The sequence below is a fragment of the Hibiscus syriacus genome, unplaced genomic scaffold, assembly GCF_006381635.1.
Source record: "Hibiscus syriacus cultivar Baekdansim isolate YM2019G1 unplaced genomic scaffold, ASM638163v2 tig00001674_pilon, whole genome shotgun sequence".
NCBI lineage: Eukaryota > Viridiplantae > Streptophyta > Magnoliopsida > Malvales > Malvaceae > Hibiscus > Hibiscus syriacus.
Window position 1 is genome coordinate 446,959 of NW_024061880.1, and position 21,175 is coordinate 468,133.

At 35.0% G+C, this 21,175-nt stretch overlaps 3 protein-coding genes across 4 annotated transcripts; 1 reads left to right on the plus strand and 2 right to left on the minus strand.

Moving 5' to 3' along the window:
* Positions 1–385: 385 nt before the first annotated feature.
* On the minus strand, positions 386–16,333 carry LOC120131183 (origin of replication complex subunit 6-like). 2 transcript variants are annotated; one of them, XM_039148238.1, is made up of 8 exons: positions 16,323–16,333; positions 2,101–2,303; positions 1,873–1,994; positions 1,691–1,771; positions 1,387–1,498; positions 1,251–1,313; positions 1,068–1,155; positions 386–667 (listed from the first exon to the last, which is right to left on the minus strand). In XM_039148238.1, exons 2-8 carry the CDS (start codon positions 2,218–2,220, stop codon positions 627–629), a joined length of 627 nt encoding a protein of 208 aa, XP_039004169.1. In that variant the 5' UTR covers positions 2,221–2,303; positions 16,323–16,333; the 3' UTR covers positions 386–626. The 2 variants fall into 2 exon arrangements, 1 of the variants encoding a protein (XP_039004169.1); XR_005516900.1 differs by lacking the exon at positions 16,323–16,333 and having other exon boundaries at positions 387–495; positions 577–667; positions 2,101–2,436.
* Positions 3,238–6,840, minus strand: LOC120131175 (cullin-3A-like). Its single transcript, XM_039148226.1, has 2 exons — positions 6,349–6,840; positions 3,238–5,426 (listed from the first exon to the last, which is right to left on the minus strand). Exons 1-2 carry the CDS (start codon positions 6,507–6,509, stop codon positions 3,389–3,391), a joined length of 2,199 nt encoding a protein of 732 aa, XP_039004157.1. The 5' UTR covers positions 6,510–6,840; the 3' UTR covers positions 3,238–3,388.
* LOC120131196 (ran guanine nucleotide release factor-like) lies at positions 9,487–10,739 on the plus strand. The gene is made up of 4 exons (XM_039148244.1): positions 9,487–9,688; positions 9,770–9,805; positions 9,892–10,029; positions 10,628–10,739. The coding sequence occupies exons 1-4, from the start codon at positions 9,614–9,616 to the stop codon at positions 10,718–10,720; spliced, it is 342 nt and encodes a 113-aa protein (XP_039004175.1). The 5' UTR covers positions 9,487–9,613; the 3' UTR covers positions 10,721–10,739.
* Positions 16,334–21,175: the final 4,842 nt, after the last annotated feature.

Sequence of the window (21,175 nt, forward strand, 5' to 3'; positions counted from 1 at the left end):
AAAATGTATATGGAACATTATAATAATATTAATTAAATATTTGATATCAAATCTTTTATCATTGTTGTGTGAATGATTTTGATTAAATAATGGAGAAAGGTATTAGGTATTTTGTAGTCCTTGTCTGACCCAAAGTAAGAAAGATATGCGAACTGTGAAGAATCCAAAGACGGCATAAATTATTCAGAAATGGAGCAGAGTTGTTGGCAAATAATTTTCCGAATTCATTGTTAATGGCTTCTGCCCAAAATAATTTATCTTCCAAAGCTGTCGTTATTGAACATTTCCATTACTCATAAGTCATACACCCAAAAAAAAATTCATTATATAAAGTTTTTAAGAAAAATATATTATCCTACAATCGTATGCTAAACGTTAGAATATAGAGAAATTCATAATTTCGATGCTCAATAATAAATAAATATTTCAATGTCATAAAACTTGCTTGAGAATGCTAAGAGTGGTCCGCTTGCAAGGTGCTGAAGAAAATGCACACTGATAAATGCATAAAAGTATCAGTTATGTCGGTTCTTGTTGAGTTCATCTTTTGCAGAGATTTTTTTGTTTTTTCATTACCTTCTGTGCTCTTCTTGTTAGATGACAGAACAGTTGGTTTCCATTCTTCATCAACTTTCTCTGCGTCCTTTCGCTGCTTGTAACTCGAAAACTGCAAGAAGCTGCTCATCATAGCTCTATAGTACTTAACGTACAAGAAAACAAATTAATGTTGTTGTCAAGAACAATATTACAAATTAATGTTACAGAAATTGTTTCACAATCAAATCACAATGCTCCATATCTAGAAAACTATGAAACCAACTTTCATCCAACATTCAGTAAACTAGTTTTATAGATGCTGCAGTATTACCTCTGCTCCATCATCGGATAAATAACCACCATCACTGAATTTTCTTTTCTCAGACAGATCAAAGCACGTTTCAGAGAAAACAATTCCCCATGTGTTGAAAAAAGCATATGATATTAAAATTGTACTGTAAATGGTAGAGCATCAAAAGCATATACATAGATGGTTTCCAATTCAATGGCAAGTCAAAATGGACAACTACCTCGGTTTCCTTTCGCTTCCTTGGGATTTTTTCTCTCATTTGAGATTCCAAAAACATCATGGCACAGATCTTTCATGGAGGTAGAGACCTGTATCAAACGTTCCAAACAAAAGCTTAGGGCACTAAACATCTACAAATTAACAATGGATTAGATTACATGTAGGGAAAAACCATATTACTTACACAAGAAAATTCAGATTCAGAGGTGCCACAAACCTCAATCAACCTAACCTTATCGATCTTCAGCTGTAAAGTAGATATATGTAAAAAATAAATAATGGAATAAAAACATTTGATGGAATGATTAGATGTGTATTACCTTGTGTTTTTTAGCACACAAGTAAAATGACACGGCAGTAAGCACTGGTATGGTGAAGTCTGCGCTCGCCTGCCTGGAAGAAGGCAGTGATGCCATAAACCGGTCCTTGTAGCTGACAAAAACAACAGTTAAGTCACTCAAACAGTTCAAAGAATGGTAAAAGAAAAACGTTAGCTTTCATCTGATGATCAAACGAAAACCGACTTGGATTTGTAAACCTAACAATTATGAGTACAAATCATCTAATTTTGGGATTTAATCATTCAGACATTATTTCAAATATTGAGATGGAAAAGGATCTTACAGAGATAAATCCTTCTTCACAAAAGGGATGAGCCTAACGCATCCAAATTGAATCCCCAATTCTCTAATATCCAACATTGTTCTGAAACACCAAAATTTCCCCAAATCAGTCACAATCTGAGTTCAGATATAATTCGATTTTACAATGCAAAGAAGAAACAAGGAAAAGTAGGAGAAACCCACTTGATATTTAGACCGTTCTGCAAGGAATTGAAAAATCTAGTGTAAGCCTTTTCTGACACTCCACTCAATTTGACAGCCTTTTGCCTATCAAATATAACCTCACAAAACCTACAAACCTCTCCCTACAAGCAGAACAAAAAGGGAAGGATGGAAAATAATGGATTAACACTTCAGATTTGAACTTCAATGGGGTTGAAGTAATAGGTAGTTAGAGGATGCAGTACTTACGACACCGATAATGGATGAATCGAACTGCACATCGCAGAGGCGTCGGAGTTTCGCCGCTTTTCGGACCAGCATCTTGTGTTGTGAGAGATCAAGCTTTCTCGCTATATCTGAAAGATCCATATTGGCCCCGAACCCGTTATTGGATTTGCTTTAATTCTTATATGATTCCATGGAAAACGGAGAACTAAGTCTGTGCTACTTTTCTTTATGAAAAATCAGAAATGCACGAAGAAAGATAAGTGGCAGAGTAGGCTAGAGAAGCTAAATTCAGGCGTTTTTTTTTGTTCGCGCCGTTCTTTTCCCGGTAATTCATTGGCGCCAAAATATATAATTGCACTTCATTTCTTCTTCTTCTTCTTCCTCTTTTTGGATTTTACTGCTTTCTGTAGGATTCCCCCCCCTTTTTGGTATGATTGTATAGGATATCCATTAATCATGTAAAAAAGCTATAATTAATGTATATTAGGTACAATTTATGATCATATTTAAAAAAAATAAGAGAAATGTAGATAAAGATAAATTATTTAAAAAATGGGTTAAAATCAAGATCAATTCAGATCATCAGATGTATATAATTTTATCGAAGTCTTTTTTTTAAAGTGAAAAAAATGATGTCAAATGTCGATTTTTTTGTAATTATTTACACTATTGGTATCAATATATTTTGACGTAGCATTTTGAGTATTTTAAATTTTTTATATTTATACATATTAATAATGAAATGTATAGTTTCTTCAGAAAATATATATCATATGAATACAAATATGCATCTACGTATATTTAAATACAAATTTTAAATTAAAATTATTAATTAGATTTTTAACAACTTAATTTAATAATTATAATTTAATTAAAATTTGTTTTTAATGCAGTTATAAGTATATACTCGATACAAGCCAATCGGCATTGACACATATGACCTTGGAACTAAAACACAATGAATGAATTCGACTTAAAACAACCAATGCGTAGGGTAACAAGGATAGTTAATAGGCACTTGCTCTGTCCTTGGTTTTAGTTTGCTAGATAGCCTATCCAAATCCAAGTAAAGGCTGGCTGAACTAAAGATAAAGGGCCTGTCCTTAGGGATGTGAAGGAGCACAGATTAAGCAGTGCAGTAAAATAGCAAAAGCATCAACCAACACATATCCATTCAAAGTTCAAACAAAATGGAGCTTGCTTGCATCGTATGTAAAACAGATTTTAACAACTGGGGTACAATTTCATTCGCCAACACTAACCTTTTTCCAAAAGAAACAGAGAGATCTATTGAAGCCCCGTCTTTAGGTTAGGCTAGATACCGATACAATTTCCTATCACTGCTGTCCCTTTCTAAGAATTCTCGCTCGATGAGAGACTCGATTCGTTTCTTGATCTCCGTTGGATTGACCAAGAACCGCGACTGCAACTGCTTTGTGACCTCGGCTATTACGTTGTTATGATCCAGCACCCTCCTCGATTTCATGATCCTAACAACTGCAGCTTCGATCTGCGGTTTCCTGTCCTCCTCCACTCTTTGTCGAGTCTCTAGCTTTTCGGGTTCTGATTCCTTTTGTGCAACCACAGTTCCAATCTTCACTTTGTAGAATTTGCTTGTGAACTTGTCGTTGACAAAAAATGCATCATCGGTACCAATATCTTTACTCATGGGTTCCTTCCTTAGAACATTCTTTCCCTTAACACAGGCCATCGATTGCAAGCACCTTTTCAAGTCTGAAGCAGGGATTTCAGTAGCTTGTTCGATCTCCTTGTAGCTAAGCATATCAGCATTGTTGAAAAGCATCAATACACACATTTGGTATGTTGAAACATTCAACTCATGCTTTTGACCCTTTCCAAAAGTGGCTTTTATATCTGCTGTCCCCATGTTAGTTTGCCAGGACAACCTCCGACCCGTATGGGTTCCGAGATAATATGACCGGAACTTCTCACACAGTGTTGCCATTTCAATGGGCAGGTTGCAAGTGATAGTAGGCTGAGTGGGCCAAGACCCTGTCGTTAGTACCTGAACAACTAGGGTAGGGCCATCTTCTAGCTCAGGATGGCTGGTATAAAACCATTGCATTGTGTCCTGTGAGGTTTTCATGTCTGTAAACATGCCTTCTAATTTTGAAGTAAACTGATATCCACATTCTGTCTTAAGCTTGACTATCAGACTTCTCTCTGCGTCATCAGATACAGTTTTTCCCGACAAAAGCCGCTTAGCTAAGTGTTGTTTGTAGTACTTTTCAAACACATCCTTCTCCTGCAGGTAGCGGAACAGCATCATAACTTTATCAAGAATTATCTCCACATCCTCCTCACTGACTCCTTTCAATCCTTTGCGAAGCTTATCGTCCACAAACAAGGAAATGAACTCAGGAGAACGAGAATTCAAGTTAATGAAATACTCAAAAGAGGAGTTCAGGGCATTCTGGAATGTCTTGGCATTGCTAAATGCTTGACAAATGATTTTATCATATTTGTCCCTTTCATCCAAGAGCCGCTGGACAAATTCCACTGGATCTTTCGAATTTTCTGCATCGGTAACCAATTGTTTACCAGTTTCTCTAAGGTGAGAAGTCATCACATCTCGTATCATTGAGAGACCGTTAAGAACTCTTTTAAATAAATTGTACATTCTACCCAAGTCTTCATACTTGTCATCAATAATCATATTTACCAAGCCAGAGTTCTCCATGTGGACTAGTCTCATCATGTGGTTAGCAATCATCTCCTTCTCCACCACATTAATTATCTTGGCTTCACTCTTGGCATCCAAATAGTGAACAACTCTCTCGATTTCTTCATTTAGACGTATCTCCGCCTTTTTCAGATAGTCCCCACAGTCACAGCACTCAATAAACTTCTGAGATTCAACCTTATAAAACTCCACAGAAACCTCAAGAAATGGCTTCTCAAAATCCTCCTGGTAGACAGAAGAACCCAAATCCATAAGCATCTTGATTATATTCCTCATCAAACCCCGGTCAATAACTTCACCAGTTCGCTCTCTGTGCACTAATTCAAGAAGCGTGCTCAAAAGCCTTGACTGTATTTTGCCTGAATGTATGATATTATCCCTCCACAAGTTAAGCCCAAGCTCATGAACAGGGGTTTTACGGGTATTTGGAATATAAGTCCGATCCATGTACATCAATATGTCTCGAATCATTTGCAGTGCCTTGTTGTGGTCATTCCATTTCCTGTTCAACTCTTCGAGAAACAAATCACCTTGAGCAGCTTCTATAAATTTTAATACTTCTTTGAGGTGTGCGGTCATAGTTGTAACAAGTCCAGAGTAAAGTTTCTCACCAAATTTGTGCAAAACCATATTGTACGCATTCCTGAATTCATATAAAAAAAGTCAACATGTAAAGAAAATAACCAAAATTTAATTAGCTGACGTGAAATTTACTTGGGTGCCAAAGAGAGAGATCTCACTCTTGCAAGCACATACAGAAGTTCAGCGCAGATGCAAACTTCCTCTATAAACAACTATGGGAAATTAAGATACAAATATCTGAACTTACCCTAAACTAGTTTTGAATTACAACTTGGACAAATACTTTCTAAAGTAAACAACAAAAGAAAATATTCAAATATCATTTGCTTGTTATAAAATACAAGGACAACAAAGAAAGCGTAATAGTCATTTGCTAATTGCCACTCGAAGCATAATACCAAAGAAAGCTAGTTGCTACTTGCTCTTTGCCAATCAAACACATATCAATAGTCGTTTGCATGCAAGCGAAGGAAAGAGAAATGAAGAAAGAAGCATAAATACAAGAAGAAGAAAAGTCAGTTGCAACTCAAAACTAAAGGCATGGGGGCGAAGAAAGAAGAATAAATACCACCACAATAAGAACCTTTCTTCACCTTTTCCCATCAAATTTTGTTCTTATAAAAATTTCGGGGTGAGGTTTCAGAGACATAAGATCATCCAGGAACGGGCAATGCTATTGTTCCCAAAATGAAAGTTACTGAAACAACACCTAGAATTGTTTAATTAAATCTCTTCATGCTGGTTACCTTCATACTGGTCTCTAAAAGGTATTTTCAACAACTTCGTAACCTAAACCAATATACAACCTAACCTATCAGATGAGAAATTCTTCAAAGTTTCAAGAAATTTATAAAATGTTTTTCAATAACTCAAATCCAAATTCATTTCATGAAAACATATAACGTTTTTCATCAAATGCATAGCAATAAGCAACTAAATTGAAACATCAAATTACAAAAATTTAAAAAAAAAACAGCAGAAACCTGTAAAGCTCTTCGAAACTGAGGCCACTAGCATTATGATTGTAAATCTCATGGATTGCATGCTCGAGAATTTTCCATGTCTTTTCAGCATATTTCGGATCCACCACGACCCGGTGCTTAAACGCATCTATCTGGAAATTCTTTTTCTTTTGATTACTCATTTTCTTCCCTATTTTCCTTGTTAACTTCAAAGCCCAAATATAATCCGAATGAAAACCCGCCCGGAATAAACAGATTTAACCCCTAATAAAAACAGAGGATCTACGAAACGTTTGATTAACAAGAAAAAAAAAAGCTATTGGCCGATAAATTTCGCCTTCGTATAGTAGCGCGAGGTTAGACGATTAGGGTTTGAAAATGGTAAGATTAATTTCAATTACAATTGAGATATATGTGTAGAGATACGGATTTGAACAGTATTCCCTAAAATAAATGAAACTAATAAACAGATAATTAGGAATAAATTTTAGTTATAATTAAAAATATTTATTTAGTTTGGGATACCGAAACGAAGATACTGCTGGGAGATAAAAGAATACTTCGCCCTCTTATGTTACAACGTTATTATTTTAGGTACCATATCATAACGGCCATTAGGTGACACGTGTTATATTTTGGTAATTTTAAAATTTTAATTTAAAATGAAAAATGAAAATATATTTTGAAAAAACCAAAAATTTCAAACAAAAAAAAACTTTTAAAAAACTTCAAAACTTTGAAAACTTCAATTACAATCCCTAAACCCACGGCCGAGACCGTTTGACGTCGATCGGACCTCCACCCTATAACAAACCACGCCAAATTAAACTTCGGTCAGTTATCAAATTTTATTGACACTAGATATTTAGTATAATGAGAGGGGATGCAATACTATACTATATTGTCAACATATTATCAAACATGTGATCACATATTCATGGTCTATCTTCTCCTCTATCTGCTAACACAATCTTTTTGTATGTGTTATGGGACTTGCATTCAATGTCTAAATTGTTATTGGGACAATAAGACTTTTTATTTATGAGAACTGTTTAAATGATGTAACTGATGCCTGATTTCTTTTGAACTTTGTTGATTTTATAAGTCTGTTATGATTGTGTTTTTCTTTGATGTATGTTTATGTCATTTTCTGATGTATTTTATAATTCATTATTGCAATATGTTCTGTTTGTGTTCTTTTTTCTTTCTTTCCACTTTAACTACTAACTACTTTGATTATGCGTTTTCATCAAATGTTGTCTTTGATGGATTACAATGAATAACAAATTGGGCATCCGATGTAATTAACAACATCACAACAATAAGAACAAGTTGGCAGCGCCATTGGCTTCTCGACGAACCCACCGAGTGGAAAACTACGAATGGGGGTTCAACTTGGACAGGTTCAGAAAGGAAAAAGCGAAGCACTGATAAATACGAGTGTGGATGCTCCAGTTGTTGAACCACTGATGCGAAATCGCTTTCGATTATAACTAATGGCAAACACAACTCCACCGCCATGCCAAGACCATAGGTAACTGCTTGAGACTCAACCACTCCAACATCACGCTGTCCAGGTAGACACAACGCACAACAGGCAAGAACTAGACCGGTACTGTCACGTGCAACAATGCTAATTGCCGGAGGACCCGAGGACCACGAACATTGATCTCGATCGAATCAGGGTGTAATTTTACTTCAACATGCCTGCTGAGGGGAATGGATGAAGTTTGCGCATACTCCAGTGGCATAAAACAACTAGAGGTCACCAGGTACCAATCAGGCAACATTGACCTCATCTAACAAAACATTAAATGATATTCTAAATATATTATATATGTCTCATTCAACTTGTTGTAAATATTAGGTATTTATGTATTTTTTTTCTTTCTAACTTTATTATTCATCACAACTAAATCTTAAGTTATTACACTCACTTTACATTTCAACATCACAAAAACTAAAACCCCAAACAAATACCCAAAAGCATTAACTTAAAAATCTTAAAACAATCCAGCTATAAAATTCTAAACCAATGTAAAAACTGAAATTGATAAAAATTTAACAAAGATATATTTTATGAAACACATCTTCCTCCTTTTGTCATACAATAATATAAAGATATATTTTATAAAACACATCTTACTCCTTTTTTTCATACAAGAATATAAGAATAAGACGTATCACATATATTACATTTTATAGAAAAGTTTTTGTAATGAAATGTGCCACCATCTTACATGACATAAAGTGATATCATTTTCATAGATGATTTAAAAAAACGTTATATATATATATATATAAAATACAATGAAGGCTTAAAATCATAAAACGTAAACTAAACACAAAATTATGACATTTACTACGTCCATTGACACAAGAAACTAATCATTTAATATTATACAAATATCATATAAAGAAAATGTTAAAACTCGAATAAAATATAAATACGAGCATTAATAGACGAATCACAATAAGAGCTTTAACTACTGAAAGACCACCGACAACCTTAAGTCAGAGTCGAAGTATCATGAGAAAATTATGTCCAAACGTAAACTGTGTATTCAAATTTAAATCTGATGATCCAAAACAAAAAAGACCAACATGATAACAAATAAACGACATCTTAATCTATTGAGGCGACGTTAAATACAACCTTAGAAAAAATCAAAATGACCAAATGAAGATGAAAAGGTCAAAAAAGTATTAGAATATTATAAAAAAAAAATCATAAAAGTAGAATTATTAAAAATTGAAAAAAAAGACTACATATATGAAAGTGAAAGAAAAATAAGATATATTCATATTAAAATTAATGTCATTGTGGATCAAACAAATATGAAAGCAAAAAAGGAGGCCAGCGATGATGATTGAGAGGAAATTAGGTTAGAAAACGTTGAATTTATATACTTTTGAATAATAAAACCTAAATTACAAGATTGATCAAACCAAATTATTTAGTAGTTTATTTTATTTGAATATCATATTATGGGCTTGCATGCTTAACGAGTTTATTTCAAAGCACAACATCGTCTATCCCATGGGCTCGTTTTTTCAATCGAAGTCCCTCTTTTACCCTCACAAATAAGCTTAAATTCCAAGCTGAGATGGCGTAATTCAAACGCTCCCCCCAGACACACATTTATAAAAGCACCGTACAAAAAAAAAAACCGCGCATTCTACAAAATTCTCCGCGAAAAAAACCGGACCTTTTTGTTCTTCGCCTCTTCTCTCACTGGAACTTTGGTATTCGCCCATTCAATATTATTGGATATTTTCAGTAAAAATGTCGGCAGATTTATTATCTGAAAGGCCGTTGTTTGGTGGAGCAATCTCAACTTCTTTTCCTCTTAGGTTTCAGGTTACTCATCCTCCTTTTCATCTCATGCTTTTATCACAATTTATGACTAATTCCCGTTTTTTACATTGTTCTTTATTGCAGGATGTTATTAACGTCAGACAAGTTCCCGATCATCAGGTTAGTTCACCGTTCTCCGTTATTTTTGTACTTTTTTTAAATCCGTTTATTTAGCTGATTGTTTTTCATTTTTGAGTGAACTAAAGGAGGTGTTTGTGCACCCTGCCCGTGATGAGAGCTTAATCTTTGAGTTACTAGATTACAAGCATGAAGTTGGTGATGATGGTAGCGCTGTCTGGTTTCTTCGAGATCTCGCCATTGAACAAGAGGGTGAAGGATTCGCGGTAATCTTTTATGATGTCTTATGGTAGTTTATCGATTCTATTGTAGTTAGGATATTGTAATTTGAAGCAATCGTGTATTTGAATTAGTTTCGTCAAGGTACTCTATTTTATGTTTGTTTTGATTTTACAGATTTAGAATTTTTAAACTGAAGAAACGTTGCATTTCCTATAATCGAATTCGTTGGTTTATGGCACTATTACGTAGCTTTTAGTAAGACCTTCGAACTTTTATATATTTTCTCGTCTAGAATTAGTGTGATGTTTAGTTGGTGTTTGTTCTCCTGTATTTCTCAACATTTTTAACTTATTCTGTTTTTTCTTCTATTACACTTATAATTACTATTTTTTTAGATAATGGGATATATCCTACAAAAGAAAATGATTGGTTCTGCCTATATGGCTATACCACTGTTAAAGTTACTAAAATAATTATGATACTGTTCTTTATGATTCTCTTTCTTACTTCACCGGGAGTAGTTGATGTTGGAGACATCCAGAAAATTGTTTTCGCACATTACATGATTTTCTTTGCTTGGTAATTGTTTGAGACTTGATATGGTTGTAGGCCTGACATTTCCTCTGTTGCTACATGTTTCAGTTGCTTGAGCAGTCAACAGTGGTCGAGGCTCCTGGGTTGTGCTACAAAAGCATTCCAGCCATTGTTACAACTGCAGTTGGCCAAATGGTATGAGTCATTTAGAAGGGATTTGCCTAGAGTATTCATTTCTCTATTGTTACAGCTGCAGTTGGCCCCTATATCAGACTTGATTTCTCTTGGTTAGAGACATAACAAATACTTTTGCTTTATTGTTATCAGGCTGTAATTCCATGACTGTTAAATGGTTGTATAGTATATTGTCGGGATGGTACATTGTTTCTTGGTTAATTCTTTCTTAAATTTTCCTCTCGGAATTTTTAGGGATTGGTTGTGAAACTTGGAAGCTTAGGCTCAGCTTTGTGCTTGATTTGTAGTTAGGAAACAGTAATAACAACTCTGCTGTGTTGTTAATCCGTTTACTAGTTGGACTGTTTTATTATGAGCATGGTTTTTCTTTTTTAAATAAATGATCAAATTGAAGGTTGTTTGTGCTAATGCTTGACTATAGCCCTCTCCTTGATAGGGAAGCGGTGGCGGATTGATGAACGTTGCTCTTGTTGAAGAATCAAACCTAAAAAAGCTCTAGACTCGATGAAGAACAATAAGAATGAATGAGGAAGGTGCGGCAATAGCTAGGATTCTTTAGGGTTTCTTTTAGTGCTAGAAACAAGAAAAGAAACAAGATTAAAATAAGATAAACAAAAGATAAAGGAATTAAGAATAGAGAAAATAACCAAGAAATCAAAGATCTCCCTTATGAAAGTGAACGGTAAAGATGATTGATGGCGTGGATGGATGTGGAAAATCGATGGATAATGTCCTATCGAGCCCTCCTAGTCGCAATGAAAAGGCAAACACGATAATATGGCTCTAACCAACCCTCTAGTCGCGATGAAAAGGCAAATTGGAGTGTGAAGATTAATCTCCCTCACAAGAACTTGAAAGAACTCCAGGAGAAAAAGCTTCGAAGGCACAAGGCAATCAGCACTTGCAAAAACAAACTCTTGTTGTATTATTGATCAAAGAAATCTGAATTACAAAGTTTAATAAAGTCTCTTTTATATAGGGGCTGAGTTCTAAAGGTCATAAATAATTAATGAATAAAATAATAATAAACTAAACATATATTAACTCTAATTCCTAATAAAATAATAATAACTAAAGATAATATTTTTAACTCAATCTTAATTCCTAATAAAATAATAAATCTAATCCTAAAAGATAATGCATCATCCTATATTAAGTTATATTACAAATAATCAATAAAAATATTGAAAATTCGTAATATTTACAAAATCCCGTATTAATCCCGTATAGGATTTTCTGCATGCACCGTTTCAGTAAAATAGCCATATCTTGAGTTCCCGATATCGGATTGATGCGATTCAAGAACCGTTGGAAAGATAAAGACAGACGGTTGTATCTCCAGAAGACATCTTGACTAAATAAGATCAGAATCCCATTCAAAAAGTCGTCGTAAGTCTGCTTCTATTCTGATATTCTTTTCCAATGCTTGGACAAGTGGATCATTTGAAAGAGTTATTACTTCTTCCTTTGATGTGAGCCTTGTGATGCATGTATCATCCTCCCTTTCTTCAAAAAGATTCGACCTCGAATCTGAAACATTAAAGGGAGCAACATTAGAATCATTTAATGATTCATTCACATTATACTTACCGAATATATATGCTTTGAATCTTCGAGACTTTGTTCTTCTAATAGGTTCGAGTAGAAACATTAGTCCAAAGAAGCATGTATTATGGACTCTGGTGCATGTATCATTCCCCCACTCTTCAAAAGGATTCGTCCTCGAATATGAAAATCCAAGAGAAAGAGAATTATATTTGTTGGAAGAAAAACTTTGAAACATTTACCAGGATCAATGTGATGTGTCTTTATGCGTTTTAGTCGAGGTTTCTTCTTTGTAGGAATGATTTCTTGTAGTCTTGAAACCCTCTTTTGCATACAAGTCTTGTAATATGATGTTTAGGTTGAAATTCAACATGGTGCTGACCACTGTTGGTTTTCTGTATGATTGCTTCAGATAATTTCTCCATGGTTTTATTCGTGTGTGGCGAGAATGAGTGATTAAAAACCATATCAACTGGTTTGTTAAAGTAATCCCTTAAGTCTCTTAAGTGTAGTTCATGAATTAAAAATTCTCTGGAGGAGATTTTTGGACTGTAGAACCTGTTTAGTTGGCAAGGAAACTCATATACACGATAAAACTCATTAGAAGCACTTTTAAAAGTATGGGTAGAAATATCAGAAATATCAGAAATATCCGAGTTATTATGATATAGATATTTGATATGTTCAATTCTCGGAATATTAATATGTGTTTGATAGGTAAGAGTATACCTTCGTGGTAGTGCATCATCTACTATGTTTTGTTTACCTCGGTCTTTGGACTCCCATAAATTGTGACTCTTCATTGATATGACATAGTGATTAGGGCTTTCAGGTGGTAACCCGTCAGGAGGGTCACCTAATATTATTCGACAACTCTTGGCTATGGAAGATGGTGTGGGCCAGTCTCGTGTTGCTTTTACTATTTCATCATTTACATGGATTTCCTGTGCACGAACTATAAAGCCTGTAGAGTTGTTCAAATCATGCTTCGTCATTATGATGGCGTCACGACTAAGGCTTTCCTGGATGTAGCCTTTTTGTAACAAATCCAACTCTTTGGTTTCTTCGAGATTGTATGTTTGACGAGGTATGATGGAACCTTGAATTAGATTGATTTGGCGTTGTTTTCCTCTTTTCAGTGGTAATTCGTTAGGTAGATCACCTAACACTTCTCGAAAATCCTGTAAAAGAGATGAAAACACACTAAGCAAATCCTTGTTAATGTTAGAAATTGAAACAATTGATTCCCTAAAGCGAACAAGGATGCAAGGTTGTTTGTAAAGAAGGTTCTCTCTCAATTCTTTTGTGCTCACACATAGATTTTGAGTCACTCTTTTCTTCTCACATTTAGGTTCATTCACCTCCCATGGGTCATTATTCTTTTGGCTTTTATAACTAGTGACCTCTTTTGCTTTTGCCTCTTTCTCAACTTTTTCTTTTTTTGCTTTCCCTACCTCCTCACAAATTATCATTTGATCTTTAGGGACTGGAAGTGTGTCATTCTTTGCTGGTCGTTCTTTCTCCTTGTCAGGTTTGTCATCTCTTGGCTTTTTTAGAGAAGATGGAGTAGAAGACGAGGAAGGATTTGAAGGATTACCTTGGTAAGATGATGAAGTACCTAGGTAATGTTCACTGAATTGAGATCTCCTTTGGATTTGTGCTTCGATTGTCATTGCTTTCTTTAGTGCGTCTTCAAGGTTTTCGTACCCTTGTAGATCAAGAAGATCAATGATGTTTGAGTTTAAACTGACGATGAATCTTGACACGGTGACCTCTTCTTTTTCGGTTATGTTAGTCCTATTGAGTAAGGACTGCATCTCCTTGTAGTAATCTTCAACTGAACTTCTACCTTGTCGAAGTCGGTGTAGTCGTTGTTTAACTTCTCGTGTATAATGTGTCGGTAGGAATCGGTTCCTCATGGTTTGTTTGAGGTCGGTCCAAGAAGTGATTGTTGGAATTTGGAAGTTCTGGATCTTTTTCCTTGTTTGCATCCACCAAGTTCGAGCATATCCTTCAAATTGTATGGTGATGAGGTGAACTTGTTTAGCTTGGGGGCAGTCATGGTATGCGAACATGAGATCAACTTTTCCTTCCCATTCGATGTACTGTCTGGATCGTTGTCTCCTTTGAAAGACGGGATCGTGAACTTTGGTTTTGTAAAGAGTTTGGGTGCTTGGAAACGTGGTTGTTCTTTCTCGGTACCAAAAGTTCAGCATTGTTTGGTCTTGGATTATGGTTTGGTAGATCCAGTTGTGGTTCTTGTCGTTCTCTCACGATTTCATCAAATCTTTCAATTTGAGTCGCGAGTCGGGCAAATGTGGCTAAGATAGCCGTAAGTGTCTTGTTGTTAGTGTCGCCCATTCTGAAATCATAACACTCAAAAGAAAATTTTAAAGTAAAATAAAAATAAAAGAAAGAAAATTCAACAAAGCAAGAAACCTCACAAGTCACTCCAAGAAAGTAACACAACGAGAGGCAAGTAAGCCGATCTTGTACTCTTTAAAACTCACTTTACCAAATAGTCTTTCACAGTTCGTATCGGAGTTTGATTACTAGCAAAGGCGATAAGAAAAACCTAAAAGCTCTAAGAGGCCAAACAAAGGTTAGACTCCAAGAGAACGAGAATGCAAAGAAAGAAGAAGTATGCAAACTCTTTAGTCCTACTAACACAAATAAGATAATGTGTTAGATAATGCAAAAGAACAATAACAAGGAAAAACAAAAGAACCTAAAGCACTAAGAGTCAAAGAAAAAGGGACCAAACCAGAAAACCTAGAAAACGCTGGATCAACTTGAGCAATGTTTTTGAGGGGGTTACCGGTGTCCAAAAATTTTGAAAAATTTCTTGAATGTCTTTCGATGCGTCAAGAAACCACCTGTAAAATTTCAGAACCAAATACCTTCAGTAGTATCCAGTAGACTCTGTTGAACAGTGAGTCCTCAAACAATCTGTTTTTCTTGATCACTTTTTTCGAAGTTATTCTTGATCTCCAAAATTCTGATATTTCGTGTGAATGATCTCCAATATATGAAGTTTCAATCTGGAAATTTTCATCACGAAATTCCTCCTGTAAAATTTTCAAGAAATTCGACAAGATTCTAAACCGAATCTGCCGATGAAACTTGAATGATGTATTTGAAGGCTCCAATGAACTCCGATTGGGGTGAAATTTGGACTGGGGATTACTCTTAGAATGAATATAATTTATAGATAAAATCAGCCCTAAATACCTTCGTTTGTATTTTTTTTTTGAAATTTTAGCTTTTTTGGCTTTTTTTGGCTTTTTTTTGCCTTGTTTTTTGTTTTTTTGAAAAAAATAGCAAACTAACAAGAAGGATTTAAATCTAAATTAAAATTAAATAAAAAGAACCTGAAACGCTGAATCGTTTGTGAACTAGCTCCGTTGGGGTACCTTGACGGTTTTGTGTGCAAGAACAAGCAAGATTGCTTGTTTCTCTCCAAGAATCGGCCCAAATCTGATACCAATTGATAGGGAAGCGGTGGCGGATTGATGAACGTTGCTCTTGTTGAAGAATTAAACCTAGAAAAACTCTAGACTCGATGAAGAATAATAAGGAATGAATGAGAAAGGTGGCAATAACAGGATTCTTTAGGGTTTCTTTTAGTGCTAGAAACAAGAAAAGAAACAAGATTAAAATAAGATAAACAAAAGATAAAGGAATTAAGAATAGAGAAAATAACTAAGAAATCAAAGATCTCCCTTATGAAAGTGAACGGTAAAGATGATTGATGGCGAGGATGGATGTGGAAAATCGATGGATAATGTCCTATCGAGCCCTCCTAGTCGCAATGAAAAGGAAAACACGATAATATGACTCTAACCAACCCTCCTAGTCGCGATGAAAAGGCAAATTGGAGTGTGAAGATTAATCTCCCTCACAAGAACTTGAAAGAACTCCAGAGAAGAAGCTTCGAAGGCACAAGGCAATCAACACTTGCAAAAACAAACTCTTGTTGTATTATTGATCAAAGAAATCTGAATTACAAAGTTTAATGAAGCCTCCTTTATATAGGGGTTGAGTTCTAAAGGTCCTAAATAACTAATGAATAAAATAATAATAAACTAAACATATATTAACTCTAATTCCTAATAAAATAATAATAACTAAAGATAATATTTTTAACCCAATCTTAATTCCTAATAAAATAATAAATCTAATCCTAAAAGATAATGCATCATCCTATATTAAGTTATATTACAAATAATCAATAAAAATATTGAAAATTCGTAATATTTACAAAATCCCGTATAGGATTTTCTGCATGCACCGTCTTCAGTAAAATAGCCATATATTGAGTTCCCGATGTCGGATTGATGCGATTCAAGAACCGTTGGAAAGATAAGAGACAGACGGTTGTATCTCCAGAAGACATCTTGACTAAATAAGATCAGGATCCCATTCAAAAAGTCGTCGTAAGTCTGCTTCTATTCTGATATTCTTTTCAAATGCTTGGACAAGTGGATCATTTGGAAGAGTTATTACTTCTTCCTTTTATGTGAGCCTTGTGATGCATGTATCATCCTCCCTTTCTTCAAAAAGATTCGACCTCGAATCTGAAACATTAAAGGGAGCAACATTAGAATCATTTAATGATTCATTCACATTATACTTACCGAATATATATGCTTTGAATCTTCGAGACTTTGTTCTTCTAATAGGTTCGAGTAGAAACATTAGTCCAAAGAAGCATGTATTATGGACTCTGGTGCATGTATCATTCCCCCTCCTCAAAAGGATTCGTCATCGAATCTGAAAATCCAAGAGAAAGAGAATTATATTTGTTGGAAGAAAAACTTGTGAAACATTTACCAGGATCAATGTGATGTGTCTTTATGCGTTTTAGTCGAGGTTTCTTCTTTGTAGGAACAGATTTCTTGTAGTCTTGAAACCCTCTTTTGCATACAAGTCTTGTAATCTGATGTTTAGGTTGAAATTCAACATGGTGCCGACCACTGTTGGTTTTCTGTATGATTGCTTCAGATAATTTCTCCATGGTTTTATTCGTGTGTGGCGAGAATGAGTGATTAAAAACCATATCAACTTGTTTGTTAAAGTAATCCCTTAAGTCTCTTAAGTGTGGTTCATGAATTAAAAATTATCTGGAGGAGATTTTTGGACTGTAGAACATGTTTAGTTGGCAAGGAAACTCATATACACGATAAAACTCATTAGAAGCACTTTTAAAAGTATGGGTAGAAATATCATAAATATCAGAAATATCCGAGTTATTATGATATAGATCTTTGATATGTTCAATTCTCGGAATATTAATGTGTGTTTGATAGGTAAGAGTATACCTTCGTGGTAGTGCATCGTCTACTATGTTTTGTTTACCTCGGTCTTTGGACTCCCATAAATTGTGACTCTTCATTGATATGACATAGTGATTAGGGCTTTCAGGTGGTAACCCGTCAGGAGGGTCACCTAATATTATTCGACAACTCTTGGCTATGGAAGATGGTGTGGGCCAGTCTCGTGTTGCTTTTACTATTTCATCATTTACATGGATTTCTTGTGCACGAACTATAAAGCCTGTAGAGTTGTTCAAATCATGCTTCGTCATTATGATGGCGTCACGACTAAGGTTTTCCTGGATGTAGCCTTTTTGTAACAAATCCAACTCTTTGGTTTCTTCGAGATTGTATGTTTGACGAGGTATGATGGAACCTGGAATTAGATTGATTTGGCGTTGTTTTCCTCTTTTCAGTGGTAATTCGTTAGGTAGATCACCTAACACTTCTCGAAAATCCTGTAAAAGAGATAAAAACACATTAGGCAAATCCTTGTTAATGTTAGAAATCGAAAAATTGATTCCCTAAAGCGAACAAGGATGCAAGGTTGTTTGTAAAGAAGGTTCTCTCTCAATTCTTTTGTGCTCACACATAGATTTTGAGTCACTCTTTTCTTCTCACATTTAGGTTCATTCACCTCCCATGGGTCATTATTCTTTTGGCTTTTATAACTAGTGACCTCTTTTGCTTTTGCCTCTTTCTCAACTTTTTCTTTTTTTGCTTTTCCTACCTCCTCACAAATTATCATTTGATCTTTAGGGACTGGAAGTGTGTCATTCTTTGCTGGTCGTTCTTTCTCCTTGTCAGGTTTGTCATCTCTTGGCTTTTTTAGAGAAGATGGAGTAGAAGATGAGGAAGGATTTGAAGGATTACCTTGGTAAGAGGATGAAGTACCTAGGTAATGTTCACTGAATCGAGATCTCCTTTGGATTTGTGCTTCGATTGTCATTGCTTTCTTTAGTGCGTCTTCAAGGTTTTCGTACCCTTGTAGATCAAGAAGATCAATGATGTTTGAGTTTAAACCGACGATGAATCTTGACACGGTGACCTCTTCTTTTTCGGTTATGTTAGTTCTATTGAGTAAGGACTGCATCTCCTTGTAGTAATCTTCAACTGAACTTCTACCTTGTCAAAGTCAGTGTAGTCGTTGTTTAACTTCTCGTGTATAATGTGTCGGTAGGAATCGGTTCCTCATGGTTTGTTTGAGGTCGGTCCAAGAAGTGATTGTTAGAATTTGGAAGTTCTGGATCTTTTTCCTTGTTTGCATGCACCAAGTTCGAGCATATCCTTCAAATTGTATGGTGATGAGGTGAACTTGTTTAGCTTGGGGGCAGTCATGGTATGCGAACATGAGATCAACTTTTCCTTCCCATTCGATGTACCTGTCTGGATCGTTGTCTCCTTTGAAAGACGGGATCGTGAACTTTGGTTTTGTAAAGAGTTTGGGTGCTTGGAAACGTGGTTGTTCTTTCTCGGGTACCAAAAGTTCAGCATTGTTTGGTCTTGGATTATGGTTTGGTAGATCCAGTATTGGTTCTTGTCGTTCTCTCACGATTTCATCAAATCTTTCAACTTGAGTCGTGAGTCGGGCAAGTGTGGCTAAGATAGCCGTAAGTGTCTTGTTGTTAGTGTCGCCCATTCTGAAATCATAACACTCAAAAGAAAATTTTAAAGTAAAATAAAAATAAAAGAAAGAAAATTCAACAAAGAGAAACCTCACAAGTCACTCCAAGAAAGTAACACAACGAGAGGCAAGTAAGCCGATCTTGTACTCTTTAAAACTCACTTTACCAAGTAGTCTTTCACAGTTCGTATCGGAGTTTGATTACTAGCAAAGGCGATAAGAAAAACCTAAAAGCTCTAAGAGGCCAAACAAAGGTTAGACTCCAAGAGAACGAGAATGCAAAGAAGGAAGAAGTATGCAAACTCTTTAGTCCTACTAACACAAAGAAGATAATGTGTTAGATAATGCAAAAGAACAGTAACATGGAAAAACAAAAGAACCTAAAGCACTAAGAGTCAAAGAAAAGGGACCAAACCAGAAAACCTAGAAAACGCTGAATCAACTTGAGCAACGTTTTTGAGGGGGTTACCGGTGTCCAAAAATTCTGAAAAATTTCTTGAATGTCTTTCGATGCGTCAAGAAACCACCTGTAAAATTTCAAAACCAAATACCTTCAGTAGTATCCAGTAGACTCTGTTGAACGGTGAGTCCTCAAACAATATGTTTTTCTTGATCACTTTTTTCGAAGTTGTTCTTGATCTCCAAAAATTCTGATATTTTGTGTGAATGATCTCCAATATATGAAGTTTCAATCTGGAAATTTTCACCATGAAATTCCTCCTGTAAAATTTTCAAGAAATTCGACAAGATTCTAAACCGAATCTGTCGATGAAACTTGAATGATGTATTTGAAGGCTCCAATGAACTCCGATTGGGGTGAAATTTGGACTGGGGATTACTCTTAGAATGAATATAATTTATACATAAAATCAGCCCTAAATACATTTGTTTGCAATTTTTTTTTTGAAATTTTGGCTTTTTGGCTTTTTTTGCTTTGTTTTTGTTTTTTTGAAAAAAAATAGCAAACTAACAAGAATAATTTAAATCTAAATTAAAATTAAATAAAAAGAACCTGAAACGCTGAATCGTTTGTGAACTAGCTCCGTTGGGGTACCTTGACGGTTTTGTGTACAAGAACAAGCAAGATTGCTTGTTTTTCTCCAAGAATCGGCCCAAATCTGATACCAATTGATAGGGAAGCGGTGGCGGATTGATGAACGTTGCTCTTGTTGAAGAATCAAACCTAGAAAAGCTCTAGACTCGATGAAGAACAATAAGGAATGAATGAGAAAGGTGGCGGCAATAGCTAGGATTCTTTAGGGTTTCTTTTAGTGCTAGAAACAAGAAAAGAAACAAGATTAAAATAAGATAAACAAAAGATAAATGAATTAAGAATAGAGAAAATAACCAAGAAATCAAAGATCTCCCTTATTGAAGTGAACGGTAAAGATGATTGATGGCGTGGATGGATGTGGAAAATCGATGGATAATGTCCTATCGAGCCCTCCTAGTCGCAATGAAAAAGCAAACACGATAATATGGCTCTAACCAACCCTCCTAGTCGCGATGAAAAGGCAAATTGGAGTGTGAAGATTAATCTCCCTCACAAGAACTTGAAAGAACTCCAGGAGAATAAGCTTCGAAGGCACAAGGCAATCAACACTTGCAAAAACGAACTCTTGTTGTATTATTGATCAAAGAAATCTTAATTACAAAGTTTAATGAAGCCTCCTTTATACAGGGGCTGAGTTCTAAAGATCCTAAATAACTAATGAATAAAATAATAATAAACTAAACATATATTAACTCTAATTCCTAATAAAATAATAATAACTAAAGATAATATTTTTAACCCAATCTTAATTCCTAATAAAATAATAAATCTAATCCTAAAAGATAATGCATCATCCTATATTAAGTTATATTACAAATAATCAATAAAAATATTGAAAATTCGTAATATTTACAAAATCCCGTATAGGATTTTCTGCATGCACCGTCTTCAGTAAAATAACCATATCTTGAGTTCCCGATATC

What these genes read in the sequence shown, in the direction of transcription:
- LOC120131183 (XM_039148238.1), bottom strand. Translation starts at nt 2,220, where the DNA reads ATGGATCTTTCAGATATAGCGAGAAAGCTTGATCTCTCACAACACAAG. An exon ending in CAGAACGGTCTAAATATCAA is followed by an intron (nt 1,772 to 1,872) that starts GTGGGTTTCTCC and finishes TTGGTGTTTCAG; the next exon opens with AACAATGTTGGATATTAGAG. An exon ending in CTGAATCTGAATTTTCTTGT is followed by an intron (nt 1,156 to 1,250) that starts GTAAGTAATATG and finishes CGTTTGATACAG; the next exon opens with GTCTCTACCTCCATGAAAGA.
- LOC120131175 (XM_039148226.1), bottom strand. Translation starts at nt 6,509, where the DNA reads ATGAGTAATCAAAAGAAAAAGAATTTCCAGATAGATGCGTTTAAGCAC. An exon ending in AGTTTCGAAGAGCTTTACAG is followed by an intron (nt 5,427 to 6,348) that starts GTTTCTGCTGTT and finishes ATATGAATTCAG; the next exon opens with GAATGCGTACAATATGGTTT.
- LOC120131196 (XM_039148244.1), top strand. Translation starts at nt 9,614, where the DNA reads ATGTCGGCAGATTTATTATCTGAAAGGCCGTTGTTTGGTGGAGCAATC. An exon ending in GACAAGTTCCCGATCATCAG is followed by an intron (nt 9,806 to 9,891) that starts GTTAGTTCACCG and finishes AGTGAACTAAAG; the next exon opens with GAGGTGTTTGTGCACCCTGC. An exon ending in AAGAGGGTGAAGGATTCGCG is followed by an intron (nt 10,030 to 10,627) that starts GTAATCTTTTAT and finishes TACATGTTTCAG; the next exon opens with TTGCTTGAGCAGTCAACAGT.